At 41.0% G+C, this 18678-nt stretch overlaps 1 protein-coding gene across 3 annotated transcripts in view; it reads left to right on the top strand.

The window, feature by feature from the left end:
• The window catches only part of AP1G1 (adaptor related protein complex 1 subunit gamma 1), a 36302-nt gene that overhangs the window by 630 nt on the left and 16994 nt on the right, over positions 1-18678 (top strand). For all 3 annotated transcript variants that reach the window (XM_030955729.1, XM_030955730.1, XM_030955728.1), the window contains exons 2-6: positions 8694-8897; positions 13826-13950; positions 16118-16259; positions 17468-17564; positions 18386-18462. In XM_030955729.1, the coding sequence (XP_030811589.1) occupies positions 8697-8897; positions 13826-13950; positions 16118-16259; positions 17468-17564; positions 18386-18462 (642 nt within the window). In that variant the 5' untranslated portion in view covers positions 8694-8696. The remainder of the gene's footprint in view (positions 1-8693; positions 8898-13825; positions 13951-16117; positions 16260-17467; positions 17565-18385; positions 18463-18678) is intronic.

Raw genomic sequence — 18678 nt, 5'->3', positions numbered from 1 at the left:
TCCAGCTCCTGCCACCTGGGGCCCCGCGAGTCTTGGGGCCGAACTCCGCGGCTGGGCCTCGGCCGCTCTGTCCGCGAGGCCGCCCCCTGCCCTCTCGCCGCCTTTGCCCGGCCCGCTTCGAACTCTGCCCTGCGCCCCGCGGCCTCCTGCTCGGGCGTCGGGAGCGGTCCGTGCCTGCCCTGGCCGTTCTTTGCCGGGCAGACGGCGGTGCGGGTTCTGCCTCGGCCGGCGTTCCCGGCGCTCGGGGGCAGCGGGAGCGGAGCGCGTACCTCGGGAGCTGCTTCGTGCTGTGGCCCGGGGCCGTCTGGGGAGAAGCCGGGACTTGTGCCCGTCCTTCCCTCGGTATCTTATTGCCTAGGCTGCACAAGCGCTCCGAGGGTTACAGCGCCTGCATTACTTACCGTTCACGGGTTTTAATGGCAGCAAGAGATGTTTGCTCTGACTAAAGGTATTTGCAGTGAGCTGCCGTCTGACGGCCGGTCTGTAAGGGCGCCTTCAAGTCCCTTCTTCAAGGCTGATTGAGTTCTCGCACAAGCTATAAGATAAATTGTAGTTTATTTTATAGTAGACGTTGTTTTTAAAGTTAACAGATGGAACAGGTGTGTGTTTTATTGTGTTGAAAGTGATGTGTAGAAGTGTTAAGTGACAAATTTCAGTTTCTGATGCTTGAAATATTAACGGGACAGCACAGGATCTCAGTGGAACATCTTTGAAGGGATAGGAGTGTCACATGTGTGGCCAGAAGGTGTTTGGTCCATAGTGGCTTAAACAGTAAAATATATGTGTGTTTTCCCCTGTAAATGCGGGGGGATCCTTTAGGGATGCTCCTAGCATCCTACATTTAAAATGGCAGAGAAATCTGTGCTGTTTTGTTTCTCCTTTTTTTTGTGTGTGCGATTCACTTCTGTGTGGTAGAGCACAACAGCTTTTTGTACCTGTTTTCCTGCTACTGCTCCTCCAAACTACACTTGGTATTTTTTCCTTTGTTTGTTTGCATATCATATTCTGTTGCCAAATTCTTTCTTCTGTTTGGTCGTGTGCTCTCTGGTGTTTGGCACAGGATTTGAAAACTTGTTGGGTACTCGAGAGCTGAATGAAGGCAGGAGATGTTGTGGGTTTTTATCTGAGGAGGCTGGTGTGAACCCTTCCATTCTTCTGTGCTGGGAGAAGGAGAGGAAAGGTATTTAGATTCCTGTTTCTTGAGAAGGGAAAAGTAAGTCTTGGGTAATTGTTTTGTGAAGGGATCCAGCTTTTGTGTTTCTGTTGTGTAAGATAACTTTCAGATTTCCTCCTTTTATGATAAAAAGCATTTTCTTCCTTTTTTGTTGTTTTTTTTTTTCTGTTCCTGTAAGTGCTGATCTGTTTTCCTGAAAGTGGCATGGTAGAGATGGAAAGATCCTGTAGTACCTTGGTGGTGTCCTGTGAGAGATGAAGGGATAAGAGGAATGTTCTGATTCTTGGTGTGCAGGGAGATCAGTGAGCGTGTCAGGCCATGGTGTGAGAAGGGCGGGCAGTGGTGCATAGTCCAGGCTGGCTGTTCTCAGGCACACAGAGCCCACCCTGCTGAGTGCAGCTCAGGTGTGGAACATCAGCTTTCCAAGCGTGCAGGCTCACACACACCTTCACTGCTGCTAAAAGTGACAGCACTCAGTAAAGCTGCTGGTGCCTCTCCAGCATGAATATTTGTATTTGTGAGCTGGCCCTATATGACTGCAGGGAATGGGTTGTTTGAGCTCATCCCATTTTTTAATGATAGAGCAAGTCCTTCTGAATGCAGGTGATGCTGATTTGTCCTAGATGATACTCAGCTGTTCTTTAGGGAAAGGGTCTGTTCTGCCATGGGAGGAGCATTACTTCACTGGAGGAGAGTTTTGGACTTAATAAGTAAATACAGGATGAGGCTGTAACTCAAAAGACAGAGCTACAGTAATGTGAGTACAAGTGAATCTACTGATATCACAGGTATTAGTGCAGCCTATATCTGCTATTTGGCAGAAATGCTACAAGTGAAATCAAAGATTAGAACTTCCTAGGGCATTGCTGAAGTTACATGGCCTGTTGTACAGTTCATGTTAATTAATGTAAAAATGTGGCATCTTGTCTTCCTCTGGCATTAGCTAGGATATAGAAGGGTGTAGGGGTTTTTTTGTGACAAACTAGTGGGTTTTTTATTATTATTTAAAGTTTAACTCTGCAGGAAAGTGAGTGAACAGGAAGTAAAAGAGCCAGAGTACCTATAGGTCAGTGGTGATTGAAGTATTGAAACACAAGCCAGAAAATCTGGAATTCTGCTTGTATCTGTCATGGTGATCAGCTATATAGCTGTGCTAATTCTTCTTCCTACATTTTTTAGCTTCTAAAAAAATAGGGAGATATTTATTTTCATTTTGGCAGTTGTTGAGGTTAATGTTTGTACTGATTGGGAGCTCAGTATGTCTTTTGAAGGCAGCTCAGGAGTTGGTGTGTTTGGTGTATGTGCACAGTTGTGCAGGAATGGGATACCTCAGCCAAAGTGCTGACTTGTGCTCTGGGACCTTGCCTCAGTCAGCAGGGAGTGGGAGGCGGTCTGCAGTTGTTTGCACAGATCCCACCCAGTCCCACTGCCAATCCAATGTCCTCAGTCTCTGTCCTGCCTCTCCTCTTCCTCTCAGCTCTTGAGCAGCACCGAGCCTTGCTTCTTGAGTACTGTTGTGCTGCATTTCTTGTTGGTGGGTTTGTTTTTTTTCAATGTAACTGGAAGTGGGACTATCTCTTCTTCCAAGACCATTTTTTAGCTCTTGTTTTGGGATACTTTTTTTCTTATTTGACCTCCCCTGCTCTCCTCCAGCTGTGTCTGCATAAAGCAAAGTGTAACTCTGATGCCTTTTCTTAGGAGAATGCATTTTTGAAGCCCCCTGCTGACTTAATTGGTCTCTGATTTTCTGATGTTGCTTTCTAGTTCTCTATTGCATTCAATAGCTTTTTCCTCACCAGAGATTGTCGCACTTACCATGTTCCATGGTTGGTTGCTCTTTCTCTCAGCTCATTTTTGTTGCCTTTGCCCTTCTTGATGACGATGATGGTGCTCCTTGCTTTGGTGTTTATTGTATAAATAGTTATAATAATTTAATATTTACTGTTATCTGTATAAATATTGATAATACTAGACCATATACTAATATCTCTGCATTTGTTGACACCCTCATCTCTACTTTTTTCTTTTTAAGTGTCTGATAGAAGTGGGAAGCCTACTGATAGCAATGTGGAGTTGAAGCCATCAGTGTTGGGTGTCAGCACTGCAATTACTCCTTTCATGGAATCTGGACAGATCCTCTGCTCTTGTGTGTACTAGGCTGGATTCAGTTGCACCTAAGCAAGTAGGGGAGTTCGGCTGTTGATTTCAGTTGGGAGTTTGGTCTGGCTTCAGTTGTATAACTTCCCAAAAGCTGGGGTTGCTTGAGGAGTGTGATTGCTTATACATGTGTTGGGATGGAGCAACTGGAGTTGTGTGTTTTAGATGCGTTTGAAATCTATGCTGCTTCAGGCTTGGGGTGTTTTCTAGACAGAACCAAGTTCAGAAATGCTATTTACATGAAAAGCTGTAACTTGGTGTATATATCACCACAACTGAAAATCCAGACCATTTCCCAAAACAGTAGATCTCTTCTATAAATAATTTCATTCTTTTGATGGCCTTTATGTCTTAATGTTTCCAGAATTAAAGGCTAAATAATAATGGAATGTTAAATGTCTGATAATTTGTCCTAAAGAAGTTTTAAAACAGCTGTTATTTTTTAAAGTTTTATTGTCTTAGAAACACATAGGATATTTTAAATGTAAGGTAACATTTCTGAATAGTTTCCAGAGGATGTGCTCTCAACTAAGTGTTTAAGGACTATCCTTTGTCTTTACTCTGCAATTCCTGATAGAGGAATAAAGCTTAACTAAAGCACTTGAGCATTTTCAAGGTGGGTTTTGATAATATTAGGTGTGTGTTGTAAATATAAGAGGTGACCCATCGTATTTGAATGTGGCTGTATTCTAAGAGAGATTTCTGGTGTAGTTCTATACTCAAATGTTTTTGGTATAATGGCCTGTTGAATAAAATCTTTAACTTTCAAACGTGACAAGCTTCCACTAGTAACAGACCATATGAAGGAGAAAACAGTGATTTATCAGTACAATTTAAATTAAAACTAAATGGTGTAATTCATGAAGATTTTTGTTGGGTTTGGTTTGGGTGGTTTTTTTTCCACTTGTGTATAGTAGGAATGAGTTACACAAAGAGAGAGAATGCATTTTTATTAGTTTATGGGAAGGATTCCGGAATAGCAGAGGGAGGAGGATCACTGAGGCGACACCTTTCCTAGTCTCTGGATTTCAGGAAAGAAGCTGGAATTTTGTTTTCTAAGGAACTTAAACACCAGCCACCTCTACAACTTGAACTAATCTGAACTAGGTCTCCAACTCTCTCAGAAGTTTTGATCTTGATAGTATGTTCTTCTAAGGAGCAAGGCTTTTGAAATTAGAAGAGGAAAAAAGATCTGATAAGGTTGAAGAATTCTGTGTGCAACACTACCAGATATTGTAAATATTAACTAGTAGGCTCTTTTCAAGTATTCAGAAATCATCTCTGATTTTTGGAGCTTATAGTTAGCAAAGAAATGGCTGAAGGAAACTCCTGTTTTCAACCCAAGCAGGAAATAGGTAACAACTTCTACAAACTGCCTTGTCATTTATGTTGATGTGCAAAGAGTAAAAGAATGTGTCTGTACTGGTGAAAAATGTTAACTAATCCTGAAGAACAAGATTTGCTACTTTGGAGGAAGTTCTAAGAAGCACTTAGGCACCAGCTAAAGGGAAGCTCCACTGTCTGCTGTTGCTAGATGATATAGTTATCCTCCCATTGTTCCAGTAAAGGTCTGTTGGCATTATAATAGGCTTAGGAATTGCTGAGACTAGGTAAATGTTAATCTCTTCTGTAATGTTTCTGAATTTAAGTGTTCTCGTGTCCAAAGTTTCTTCTCATCTGTAGTAACTACTGCTTACGCATACTTGAAATGTCTGAAACTCAAAACTGTGATGAGATTTCCAATGTATTAGCATGCAGAAGAATCTTAAAGTCACTGAAGGCAAAGAGCAGGTACCTGATGCAAGAATTTTTGATGTTAAGAGAACATTTTCTTGTGGAGGGGGAAAAAACAATGTGCTGCGTTGCATGGGAATTACCTCGTATTGAAATACTGGAGGAGTGTACATAAGAAGAGCTCAAGCTTCAAGGATAAACATGTAGGGTGATTTGTGAGGGGAAGATGCTATTTTACATAGATGGATGCAAAACCTTTTGTATGGGATGGATTCAAAGGTATATTAAAAGCTGAAGGATTTGATATTGACTAAAAAAAAGTATGTAGTTGCAGCACAAGGCTAGAAGTCCCTTTTCTGAATATTGGAAAATAAATCACAGCCCTGTCTTTTGTCCTTTTGTAATCTTCCATCAGAGCAGGTCTGAATTTTTCTGTTCTCATCAGGCCGGGAGTGTGTGTGTGTGTGATACAGTTGCTCTTAGTCCTTCGGGTTAGATTGTCCGTGTAACTGCGTTAGTTGTTAACACAAGTGAGAACAGCAGGAAACCTCAGAAATTGTTTTTTGGGTCTTACTCATCAATCCTTGCTTTCTGAAGTGGTGGTTCTGCTTGCTTTCCTGTGATTGTGAAGTGAGGAGAAAAAATAACCTTTACAGTGTGCCTTGCTAATTCTTTTATTTATGCAAGGGTATTTGTAAATACTGACTATTCACTTTTTTCAATATCTGAATGATGTTAGATCTTCAGTTTGTCGTCATTGTACCTGCCTTTTTGGTGAGGCAGGAAGTCCTGCCTAAACACTGGAGAAGGATGAAAAAAAAGTATTCATAAAAAGCTGTACTTCACATATATAGTAACATTGTTGAATTCTGTTTTTCCCTTGACCAGAACTATTTAGGCATTATTTCCTTTTATTTTCTCCTGTCCAGGGCCAAGCTTAAGATGCTGAAGCCTTTCATGGGCATACCTACAGAAAGTTTTTGGTCCACTGGCAAGGAAAGGAGTGGGCTTGTAGAAGTCACAGGCTGCAGATATCAGTGTTCGACGGTTTATAAACCTTCAGATATGGAGTGAGAGCAAAACAGCTTTTGTGGTATCTAAACAATTTGTTGGCAAACCTCAGTTTGTTTGCAGGTTGCGTGTTAGTGTTTCAAAAACTTTGTAAAGAACACTTCCTTTAAAATAAAGGAGTCAGTCATGGTTGTAATAGCTAGACTAGTAGTAGCCACTGCTTTTCTTGTCAGGAACAGCAGTGTTGTAGGTAAGCTTAATTAGGGTGCAGAGCCATAGCATAAGTGTGGATTCATGCTGGAGTGAACCTTTCACCTCTTTTCCAGCCCATCTGAGGTCTCCCAAAGCCTCATGTTCTCACTGCTGCCTGTTTGTGCACAAGCCAGGCTGGTGTGTCTGGGGCCTGCTTTCGGGAGGAAGGGAGCAAAGCTGTTTTTTGCATGTGCAGGTTGGTGTGCTGTGCCTGGAATACCAGTGTGAACTCAGTGGAAGGACTGGACTCACCTTTTTCAGCATGAGCCTGCACATGAGGGATCTTAGTGATTATGAAATTATTGCCTATGGGCTGCAGAGGAATATTTCTGCAGTAGCACTTTTATCTTTGTAACTTCTGCTCAATTTTCCAACAAGAATGTGGCTTATAGAGATCAGTTTAGAATTATGTGGTATGTGTGTGTAGTAGATGAGTCTAGGCTTAAAAATTCAGCACTTAACATGGACAGTTGCCACCCAGGAAAGAGATTTTTGCATTTATGGTACTGTTGTGAAAAACACAAGCTGAGCGCTTTGCCGCAGTCAAAATTCCACAGAGTGTTACCAATTTTCAGGAAAATAATAGTGAGGCAGAAAAATAGAAGGCATTTTATATAAATACATCAATATGACATGTACTCCTTAAGTGCTACATGCAGCATATCGCTTTTGTTCCCCTTGAGAAAGGATGTACAACTGTATTACATGAGGGCATGGCAGCAAAGGTAGTGGTCATGGAAGGGCTTGTTCTGGAGATGGATTTCTTACTTTTCCCTGACTATTTCTGTTATGCTTGTTAGTGCAGCATGAGTGCATAGCAACCGTTAATTTATTGATAATCACGCTAATGTGAGGAAGTGTTGTGAATTCACATGGAGAGACAAGACAAGAGTAAGGATTAATGTGTCCAATAGTCTTGATCCTACAAGTCAGCATTTTGGGACAAAGTTTCCTTATGCAGGAAGAATGTCTCTACTCATCCACTTTCAAAACTGAGTGCTTTGTGTCTCTGTAAATTCAAGCTTTTTAAAGTATGAAGATGGGGAACTTAAATATGAGGGCTCTACATGGTTTGGCTGAAGAGGCCTAGTGTATGTATGAGTTTGTAATCAAGACTCGGAGCTGCCTTTGTCTGGCTTACTGTAAGGCCACCTTTTTACTTGTACATGCATCTCTCTCTGCTTTTCTGCAAGCAAAGAAATCCCGTTAGCTCTGTGTTCTAGCCTCTCTGTTCAGTGGCGTCATGTAAGCCAGTTAAGTGCAGCGCCTGAATGCACATCTTTTTCTTATATGGCAATGCTTAAACTGTATGACACAGTATTCAAGGGAATGGTGACGCAGACAAAATCTCTAGCAGACTGACATGGCAACTTCTTACAAGTTGGTCTGATACCTTATCAGAAGGGCTCAGTTCTCTTCAAACATTGGCATGGATGAAAGAAGGCTGTAAAGATGTTTATATAGTCTGAGCTACCTGGAAGTCAGAAGTCTGCTTTGGTGAACGTGAACTAAAAAGTTCAACTGTTGAACATAAATCCTAAAGTTTGGATTCTGTTTGATAGCTGCTTTCTTCTTAACAGGAACTTGGCAGACTAAATTGCTCTGTGGGTCAGATGACTCCATCGGTATTCCATCTGATGAAGTGAAACAACTCTGTGTCCTTGTATACACCTTTCATACCCATACTGCCAGACAGTAATGTCACAGGCTTGTTTGTTTCACAAAGGGTTGTTCTAATTGGGGTGTAATAAAAGGATGATGTAAACCTGATTATTTCTTTTTGAAGCAGGATTCTCTGAAATATCCACACACCTAAGATTGCTCTTCCATTTGCTTTTCTGCTGACTTCCACACTTCTAAGAAGGAAGTGTGTATGGCCCAAGTTAGCGGGTTTTTTGAAGCGTGGCCATCTGAAATGGCCACTTAGATGAAATCTTGTGCAAGTTGTTAAACAGAGGTATGTTTTGTAGAGGATTTCTGTCCCAAGTTGTCATGATTCTGGGATCATTTCTCTTTGGAGGCTGGCTTTTCTGGAGAGAGGCAAATGATGTGAATATGAGAGTGCCTTGCAGAGTGCTGTTTCTGCCTGTTTCAGGTGGGGAATCATGTTATGTTCATTTGACAGCTGGCTCAAATTGGAGTAATTCCCATTTCTAAGGTTCTGGAAGAGCAGATGTGAGGTACAGTGAAGTCCTCGGGTTCTCAAGTTTACTCTTAGCCATGCTACTGAAGTAGCCTGCACTTTCTTCATTCTTTTACTTACATAGTTGTAGTGTAAGAAAGAAAAAAGAATACATGGGAGTGTGAGACCGTTATGAAACCTTTAGAGACAGTAAAAGTTTTACAGTCCTCTTTCTTCTCTCAGAGGATGCCAGCCCCCATCAGACTGCGGGAGTTGATCCGGACCATCCGGACAGCAAGAACCCAGGCAGAAGAGCGTGAGATGATCCAAAAAGAATGTGCTGCTATCCGGTCGTCCTTCCGAGAGGAGGATAACACATACCGATGCAGAAACGTGGCAAAGCTGCTGTATATGCACATGCTGGGATATCCTGCACATTTTGGCCAGGTAGGTTAAAATTTAGTGCCTTCTGTGCATAAGCCAGTCTTCTGTGTTTTGGGCACATTAACTTGTTCAGAGCATTCCTAGGCGCAGTTCTTCTTCATATCTTTGGGGTGTCTTGAGGTCTGTTTTCACGTGTGTTCTGAACCTATATTAGTTAGTTTAGACTTCATTAGTGATATTTGCTGTTTGGGGCTTACATATTTTGTTTTGAAACTTGAGGTTAGTCTGCTTTTGCCACACTCTCTCCTCCTCACCATCCATGTTTCTGCAGAGCAGTAGTGCTTAAACCACAGTCCAAGACATAGGGATGTTTTTAGACTGGATCAAAATAGCACTTTGGAGTTCTGTCTCTGAAAAATACCACATAGTTCAAAGGGGGTTCTGTGCCCTTTTCCATATAAAGTAATGTATTTGAGACAGAAAAGAACTGGTCTGTTCTGGCAATCAGAAGCTGGTGTTCCTTATCCCCATCTTAGTCAGGTGACATGGAGAATGCAGGTGTGAGTTTTCCATCTCTTGGCTTATTTTTGATGTGCTATTTTTGACAGAAATTTTAGGAAAAGGAGACAGGAAGATGGAAGCTCTTGATCTGCAAGGTGTCCCTCAGGTTAGCTTTGTTTAGTCTTTGGGGCATAGTTTTGCTTAGAAGTCAGTAAGTGTCCTGTTAGTAGTAATCTAACCTAGGTCTTCAATAAAGCTTAAATCAGTCAAATTGTTGTATCCCTTCAAGTAGCTTCATGTCTTGTGAGTCTGTCCATTTGTGATTGAATTTACGAGTCCTAATATGTCTCACTGAAACAGTAAGCTCAAATCAGTGAATTCAAATTGCAGACAGTTAGGATTAGTGAGTTTGGGCTCTGCTATAGCATGTGAAGTGCCTCATCTTACTTCTATATTATTGGATTATTCTCTCAGGGTAAAGTTTTGAAAAAGAGCGAGTGAAGTTGTGTATTCTTGTCAGGACCCAAGACACACCTCTAGCTGTCCAGGACACCAGGACTCCTGCTAGGGGTCTCAGAGACCCTGTCACAGAGCCCAAGACACCTGTGGTTTTGATTATGACCCATAGAGCAAATTACCAGCCTTATATGAAGATCAGCAAGCCACAACAGTTTAGGTAGAATAATAGTGAAATTATCACGGGCTGGAAAAGAAGATTTTGGGTTTTTTGGTATGGGGGTTCAAGAGGCAAGATAGAAGAATCTGAGTGTGTCCAGCCTTTCTCCTTCTTCTTCTTAGCCTCCATCTTCTGCTGTGATGTTGGCACTTGAAGATTAGTTTAGAATAGAGGTGCACTGTCTAACGTGAGTGATAAGTATTAGAAAGTAAAAGTAAATATGATATACGTGATTTGTAGTATAAAAGATGACGCAGCCTTGGGGGCGGGCAGAGAGTGCCTGGAACTGTCTTGCTGAGCTGACCTCGGCAGGGCAAGAGAAAATTTTTTATAGATAAGATAAAATAAACAACCTTGAGACCGAGAAATGAAGAGCCCTGACTCCTTCTTCAAGCGCCAGGCTGAGAAAAAAGACTTTCGAACTTTTCTCGGGGTCACTCTGACCAGCTAGAGATCCCAACATATTCTTCTTTCTTAACGCTTTCCATAGCCGGGCTCTCTGGTCCAAGGCAGAAACTTCCTGTCGCAAAAATTAATTATCTTGGGGCCTTAAGAATAATGAAAAGTGTTACAAAAATGTCATCTAGAATTTCAACGTTTGGCTATGTTAAGAGCAAAATTTCATTCTTCTATCTTGTTGCTCAAGTATTTAATCCCATCCAAGGAAGATTATAATTTGCCATTTAGTTTAATGATTTAATTTACCATTACTAAGTAGATTTACTAATTTGCCATTACTAACTAAAGCAGAAATTTTCAGTTTCTGCTTTGGTTAGTAATGGTAAATTCACTGTTAGTGAAAGAAGGCTAAAGCAGATTGTTCAGTATCTGTTATTGCCAGGCTTGCTACATCTTGACAAGAAGCATGTATTCTGACTACTAGGAGAGCAGAGTACTTCATTCAATGCCTTTGGTTCTCTTATAATTTATCAGCTGCATTTTCAGGAGGGCCCAACGCTGAAAAGGGTTTTAACAAGTATTCTGCAAGAGAGTGATTTAGAGAACTTTGCGTGTCCTTAACACTTATCACTGGAGGGAATCTTTCAAGATGCTGCTGTTGTATAGGAGTATAGTTTGTGTGAGCTGGGGACCTGTTGATGACACAGGCTCTACCAACAGTGGAGTCTTGCAGATAGACAGTCCTGCAATGTAGGCAGTAAGCTTCTGAGAGTGATAGGATAAATATGCAGGAAAGAAGTTTTGCTAAAAAACAGGAGAGCCTCAAGTGGTGTTAAAGTCTCTCTTAAAGCTGTAAGCAGACAGCAGCTAACAGTCTGGGTAACCAGGAGTGAGTGGTTGGTCTACTTCTATCCAACCCAGGGCTCCACAACTTTGACCTGGGATATCTTGTACACAAGTATGAGAATGAGCGCTGTATTTAGCCAGTGCATGCTGATATGCACTGAATGGCATGCTGTCTCCTGACCATGTGCAAATGCTGTTTATGCAAGTTTGGAAGTCGTCGGACAGCCTGGACAAATGGTCAGATAACTTTATTATTGTCATTGTTTCTATTTGAAAAAAAATTGCAGTTGGAAGAGTGCCTGTGTCAGTAAAAGTTGGGTCAGTTGTAGTCCGGTTACATGCCAATAGTATCTGTTACAGTGGTGATGTAGCAGATTTTAATTGTTCCTTTGAATGAAATGGATTTAACAGTATCAAGATTTTTTCCACTAATTACACCTAGTAAGAGCTTCAGCTGATCATGTTTCTTAGTATTGCTGTGCATGAATCTAGTTTGCATGCGCTTCTATACAAGTGAAGCAAGTACTCATCAGCCTTTCATGGGGTAAATTTCACTAATATATTTTAAATTCAAAAGTACTAGAAATGTATCTTAGAGTATCTGTTGCAGTCATCAGTTTTCTTATGCTCTTCCTCAGTCATTCATCTTCTTTCTTCATTGGCTTTTACTCTGTAGCTTAGGTGTCATCAATTTTATGTTGCGTTTTTACGGAGGATTGTATAGGTATCTTGTAAACCCAGGAAAGAAGGTTGTTTCAGAGGTGCATTATTCTCTTACAGAAAGCACTGGAAACATGAGAGCTTGATATCTAGTGTTCTGTATGTTTTCTGTGGCTGATCTCGGGCATTTGGGCAAATGCAGTTGTCTTTGCAGAGGACTGGTCTTATTGTTCAGAGGTGTTTATTCAAGGTTTTCATCTCATTTAGCCTTGCAGACTGAACTTAATTTCTTTCAAGCCTTTTCTTCCCGATTTGTCATCTTTGCACTAGCTGGGCTTTTGCATATGATAACAATGTCAACAGCCGAGTGTGTGTTCTAATGCCACGTGGTCATAAGAACTTGCAGGGTGGGGACTAGGCTATAGCACTTTCTTTCTCTGGCACTTCACCTTTAATTTTCTTACCAATATACTGTGCAACTTTGCTCTTGTTGATGTGTGTGTTCCTTGCATCTCACCTGTGTCTGTTGCCCTGTTCAAGCTTCTGTCTAGCTGAAGACATGAATCCCTTTTCCTGACACCTCGTATCTTTGCCTGTGTGTGCCCCCTTTGCTATGGATCTGTTGCCAGCTCTGTCTGACCCGTCCTCAGACCTATTGTGTATGCTTATTTGCTGCCCCAGCTAGTAAAGCAGACTTACAGGAATTGTTTGTGAGGGATAGAACTTTACTTCCCTGTCAGGAAAGTAGACGTAGATTATAACTGATTAGTTTTCGGTTACAGAAAACTAGTTTAGTGCATTGTAATGTCAGAATATCTCTGTGGTGGATGGTATTTGTTTTTCAAAGTGTCAGATGTAAAAATGAGCTGGCAGTTAAATTTTAAATTAGCAGAGTGCAGGTGAAAACTACGTATGTTGTCTTGGGAATCTCTTCTGTGCTATTGATCATAGTTGCCATTTCTGCAGGGGGAAAGGGAAACTTGTAGTGGCTGGAATGCACATGATTTTAGTAAACTTCTGGTGTTCCAGAGATTACAGAGGCGTGCGAAAACATCACTATCTCTGGCAATCTACTTTTTGCCTAGACAGCAAGTTAGTTACAGATCACAATAAACACAACCTGGTTTTAGAGTCATGGAATCCTAGAGTGGTTTGAGTTGAAAGGTCATCTAGCTCTAACTGCCGTGGGCAAGGACACCTGCTAGTCCAGGTTGTTCCAAGCCCAGTCCAGCCTAGCCTTGAACACTTCCAGGGATCCAGGGGCAGGCACAGCTTCTCTGGGCAGCCTGTGTCAGGGCCTCACCATGCTCACTGCCAAGAATTTCTTCCTAATATTGAACCTAAACTTGCCCCTTTTTCCATTTGAAGTCATGACCCCTTGTCCTATCACTACATGTCCTTGTTTTGGCAGCTTACAGAGCATTGATCCTCTTCCTAGTAGGTAAATTGAACCTTTTAAGTTTAGTTAAAAAATTTTATGTGCATATCAAACATGACACATTATCTAGATTTCCAGATCTTTATTATTTTGTGTTTACTGATGTATCTTTCCTCTCTATCAATGTGCTATTCATCTCTATCAATGTGCTATCATTTACTTTTGTGATCTGACATTAACCAACATATCTGGTGTATCTGAGGTCATGGAGGACCAACAGTGTCTGACCACTTCACGGCACCGGAGCTACTAATGACCTTCCTGCTGGCTTTGTTGGAACTTTAGCCAGGTCATTTAATCTTTCTTGGTTTTCCACATCACCAAAATGGAAACCGAATACACCTTTAAAAGTACACTCTGAGATACATACGTTACTACACATCAAAATTCAAACTGTTTCTGCTCTAGCTAAGAAGTAGTTTTCAAGCTAATTATGTCTTTTTTTTTCTTCTTTTTTTCCTTTTTTTCCAGTTGGAGTGCCTCAAGCTTATTGCGTCTCAGAAATTCACAGACAAGCGCATTGGGTATTTAGGTGCCATGTTGCTGCTGGATGAGAGACAGGATGTTCATCTTCTTATGACCAATTGCATCAAGAAGTAAGGGTACCACCTCTCCATCAAACGATGATTTGAGGTTTCAGTATCAGAAAGTATCCTTCTGACAGTGATACTTAGAGTACTTTAGGGTTTTTCCTTTGTATTAGAAAACTGGTGCCTTGAAATTGTTGTGTGCTGTTGACCATAATAAGGCTATCGTTGTAGTGCTCTGTATTGGGCCATCCTGTCTAGCGTCTTTAGTGGGAACAGAATATAAAATTGCATTGGTTTTGAAGAGGCATATGTAGCAAGCAACACGTCCTGTGTGTTTGTTTGCTTCTGCTGACAAACTCTGAAGAGTTGTCAAGGAACAAGGCTATGTATCTTGCTTTCTTTTTAAAATCTAATGGTCCTGACGAATGGTTTTCATTGGAAGCAAGGCAGCAGCTTGGGATGTACTGTAATTTTGCTGAAATCAGACAAGAGGGGATGGGAATGACTATTTTTTTAATACTTCTCTCAGCAAAGTAATGTTAAAGCGGGACTTTCTTACATCATAGTTTAGTGGGTGACGATGAGTACGTTTTCTTTTCAAGATGGATTGGAGCAGGTATGGAACAGCTGGGTTCTGGTTGACCTACCCAAAGGTTGTGTGTGGTGTACTGGTTTTTATTATTATGTACTTATGTATGTAATAATACATACTAAAGTATATATTATTAGCACTTAAGTCTCTCAGATATTATCAAGTAAAGTATTGATCTTCAGTTAAACTGTGGCCTCAAAGTGCTTTAAAAGAAACTTGACAAAACTGTGGGCCTGAGGATCTGCTAACTTTGAACCTAGCATCCAGGAGACAAGATTTTGGTCTAAAGATCTTTCATTGAAGTGCTATACCTGTGAGGTGCTTCCATTAGAACCAGGGTGCAGGTTAACACCTCCTTTGATTGTTTATGCTACAGTGAATTTGGTAAGGGTGTAGTGAGTTTGAACTGGAAATGGGTCAGATGGAAGCTGAGCAAAAATGGTGGACAGCTTCCCACCATCTACTGGGTTGTATATTGCCTTCTCCTTTGGCTTCTATATCTGCCATTGTGTCTTGCTTTTATCTAGACATTAAGGGATTTATTTATGGCACTGTTTTTCAGTGTTTCATAGCAAGATCCAGATTTTCAAGACAAAAAGGAAAGCAACCTCTTGAAGCATGTACTTGCGATACACACAGCTTTATATAGCTGCCAAAAAATTGTTAAAGGAAGGAAACAAAAAACCAACCTATTTAATAGCATGTGCTACCTGTTCCTTCACCTGCATGTTGCCATAACTGCTTCATGTTACAACCAGAATACTGTCTTTCCATTTGGCACCTCTTGCATGTTTGATTCAGAACCACTTCTTCCCCCAGCTCTTCCATCTTGTAGTCCCCAGCTCTTGTTGCCTCACAGACCACAAACTGTATTTTTTACTTTCTTCAGCATTGAATCCTGGGTGCTGTGGCAACCTTAGTACCAAACACAGATGGAAAAGTGGTGTAGAATTTGATTTTCAAGGCTGTTGGGATTGCCATGTAGAAGCTATGTTGTCTTGTGTTTAGTGTGGCATTGTAGCTACGAATAGCATCTCCTGTTAGGTAGTTTAGCTTTGTAGTGACCACTTTTCACAACTTCTTTAGGCATATGAATAGGAAAAATTGCTAAACAGAAGTCTTGTATGAATTGTTTTCAAGGTGTGTGAATGGTGAGGTTTGTGGTTTTTGGACAGGATAGAGAATACTTTTGCACAGATTTTTCTATACTGTTTGGTTTGTAGATGCAGAAGCTAAAACCTGTTGTAGAACATATTTAAACTGGGACAGCCCACAGTGTCACTGCTGGTCTGTGCTTTGCATGCAAGTTCCAAAGCTAAAACCATATTCAATGGAATTCTGTATAGTCTTCCCTCTTCTCAGCTCAATCCCTGGATACCCTGACAGGTCAACCTGATAGTTAAACTAAGTATTTTTATCTTTTTAATTGAGGATTCTGAGTAGAATGAGTAGCAAACCCTGCAATACATGCACTCAAAGCTCCCATTGATCCCAAGTTGTGCTCCCACAGAGCTGTGAATCCAGAAAGTTCTTTCGGGCCATGTGTTGCTGGATAGATGACTCTAGCTGTAGATGCCCTTTTTTTGTGTGTTCAATTTCTGTGTGTGCATGCTGATTGACTTTTTTTGTTCTCCTTTGCAGTGACCTTAATCACAGCACGCAGTATGTGCAGGGGCTGGCACTTTGTACTCTTGGCTGCATGGGCTCCTCAGAAATGTGCAGAGACCTTGCAGGAGAGGTGGAAAAGCTCCTCAAAACTTCCAATTCCTATCTTAGGAAGAAGGTACTTCAGGAAACTTTTGAATACTTTGTTATGGATTAAAAGGCAAGATTGATTGAACACCTTGTTAATATCTGGAATACTAGATGACTGAGATCACACTGAGTGAATATTTTCCCAGTGTGCAAGACAGAGCTCAAAACTCCCTGTCTGTTAATAGCAGGAATGTATGTAAGCCTCTAAAAGATAAGCAAGCATCCTATTCACGAGACAGTTGCTTCTGTTTTTGCACTCTTCTCCCATAATGTTATTGGTGGTAATGTGAACGCTTGCCCCCTCATGGACATTAGCCTCAAAATTCTGGTCACAGTTTGATTTATCTTCTCAGATAAGAGAAGACCCTGGTTATTAACAGTGCAGGCTGGTATCAGAATATTTGAACCTATTTGATGTCTTCTGTTGATGATGGTAACAGTAGTATGAGAACTAGAAGGGTTAAGGTCTTGAAATGGACAAACACTTATAAATTGTCTCATTTCTGTAGCAAATGTGCCATAGCATCAGCGAAGTGTGATTGCCCCTATTCTTTTAGGCTTATTTATTGATAAAACTTGGTGAGAGTGTGAAGCACTAAGATTTAGGAAGAGATGCATTGTTACTTCTTTGTCTAGTGCTAGATCTAGAGAGAGTTTGGAGAGAAGGCAATGCCAAGAGGTCTTGCTGTGTTCTGGAAAGAGGTACTTGATTTTCAGGCAGTTGCAGGGAATAGTGTCTCCTGTTGCTTCTCCATCCTAGAAGAAATAGGCATGTGTTTTTTCAAAAAACCCTGGAAATGTAGTTTTGTTTCTCATAGCACCCACCACCTGCAGGAGGAAGTTGTTTTTTTGGGGAAGGAGGGAAAGTAAATAAGCCATAATTTTACAGTAAGTTTAATTATTTTTTCCAATGCATTATCTGCTTCCCAGCAAGAGGAGGACAGGCTGAAGTAGCCCTATTAAAGGCAGAGCTGCTTTGCAAATAATAGCACTTCTTATGTGAATAATGTAAAAATGAACCATTACTAGGAGAGTATTAGTTTATAGTTCAGTCCTCCCCATTTATTGAACTCTCTTCTGGAATGCCGTTGAGTAACACTTGTAATAGAGAGATGGAAAAATGTGCCAGGCCTTTGTTTATCATGAAGATTCTTATAGTTCCCACTGTGCTAGATATTCCCAAAACAGGTATTGTTGTCTTTGCAGTGTGTAGTAAAAAGTGTTTTTCCTATTCAGGCAGCACTGTGCGCTGTTCATGTCATCAGAAAGGTGCCTGAACTTATGGAGATGTTCCTGCCAGCCACCAAAAACTTGCTGAATGAGAAGAACCACGGTAATAGCTGAGACTGTACTTAGCAAGGCTAGGCCATTCTCTAGAGGATAGTGCACTTGCTACCTAAGCCTTTTGTTTGGAGGGAACTTCAGAGATGTATTTGTATGATTTGTTTCCTTCCATTTCTACACAGTGAATGCAAATGTCATTTAGAAGGAAGAGATGTGTATGACTCTGCTAGTCAACAGGACTTTAACATGGCATAGGTTACAAAAAGAACTCTTTCATTGTGTTTTGATACACTTCAGAGTGGGTGAAATGGGAACATTTGATTTTTATCCTGTACGCTGCCTAAAGTGACTCTAAGGAAGTGGCTTCTTATGTTTGGAGGTATTATTTTTGTGTAGTCTTTCTTTAAATGGAGTTCTGAGGCCTCCTGAGGAAGGTGACATAAGGTCTGCTAGGCAACCCAAATCAGAAGAGAAAATTAGGAAGTGTGTGGAACTTGACACCCACAATGCAATTAACACATGCTGTCCTCTGGAGTCTTACATTTGTATTGAATCATAGAATGGTTGGATTTAGAAGAGACCTTAGAGGGCAGGAACCCAACTATGACCATTACTGTATGTTTAGTATGCGAGTTTCTGCAGACCAAGTCCAATTTATCTCCTGCCTTGGCCTTTAATTGCAGCTTTAAGACAGGAGCACATTGCTATCTGCTTTCCCTTGGACACAGCTGCAAGATATGATGTGTTGAATTCAAGGACATTTTTTAATGATTTCCTGTTGTTTCCTTGTGATGTTTATCAAATGTCTGGAGGCAGTGGAATGATGTTAAATGGAGATACATTTTTCTTTTCCCCCTCCCTCACCTTTAGGTGTTCTTCACACATCAGTTGTTCTCCTCACAGAGATGTGTGAGAGAAGCCCAGACATGCTTGCACACTTTAGAAAGGTAAGTGTGAACTGGTAATATTGCAAAATTAATATTCATGGCCTTCTAGTAAAATCATTACAACTGTTTGGGTGAAGAATTTTATGATACTGTCTGTTTGCTAAATTATTTTTTTAATCATTAAATGTGGGAATTTCATGTGTATCCAGGCCTAATCCCCTTCACTGAGTGGTTACGTTACAAACAATCGGTCTTAAGATTGTGCTGTAACTCATC

This window comes from Camarhynchus parvulus, chromosome 11, assembly GCF_901933205.1.
Source record: "Camarhynchus parvulus chromosome 11, STF_HiC, whole genome shotgun sequence".
Taxonomy (NCBI): domain Eukaryota; kingdom Metazoa; phylum Chordata; class Aves; order Passeriformes; family Thraupidae; genus Camarhynchus; species Camarhynchus parvulus.
Note: the sequence above shows the minus strand (reverse complement) of the source record. Positions and strands in the feature narration are given on the sequence as shown.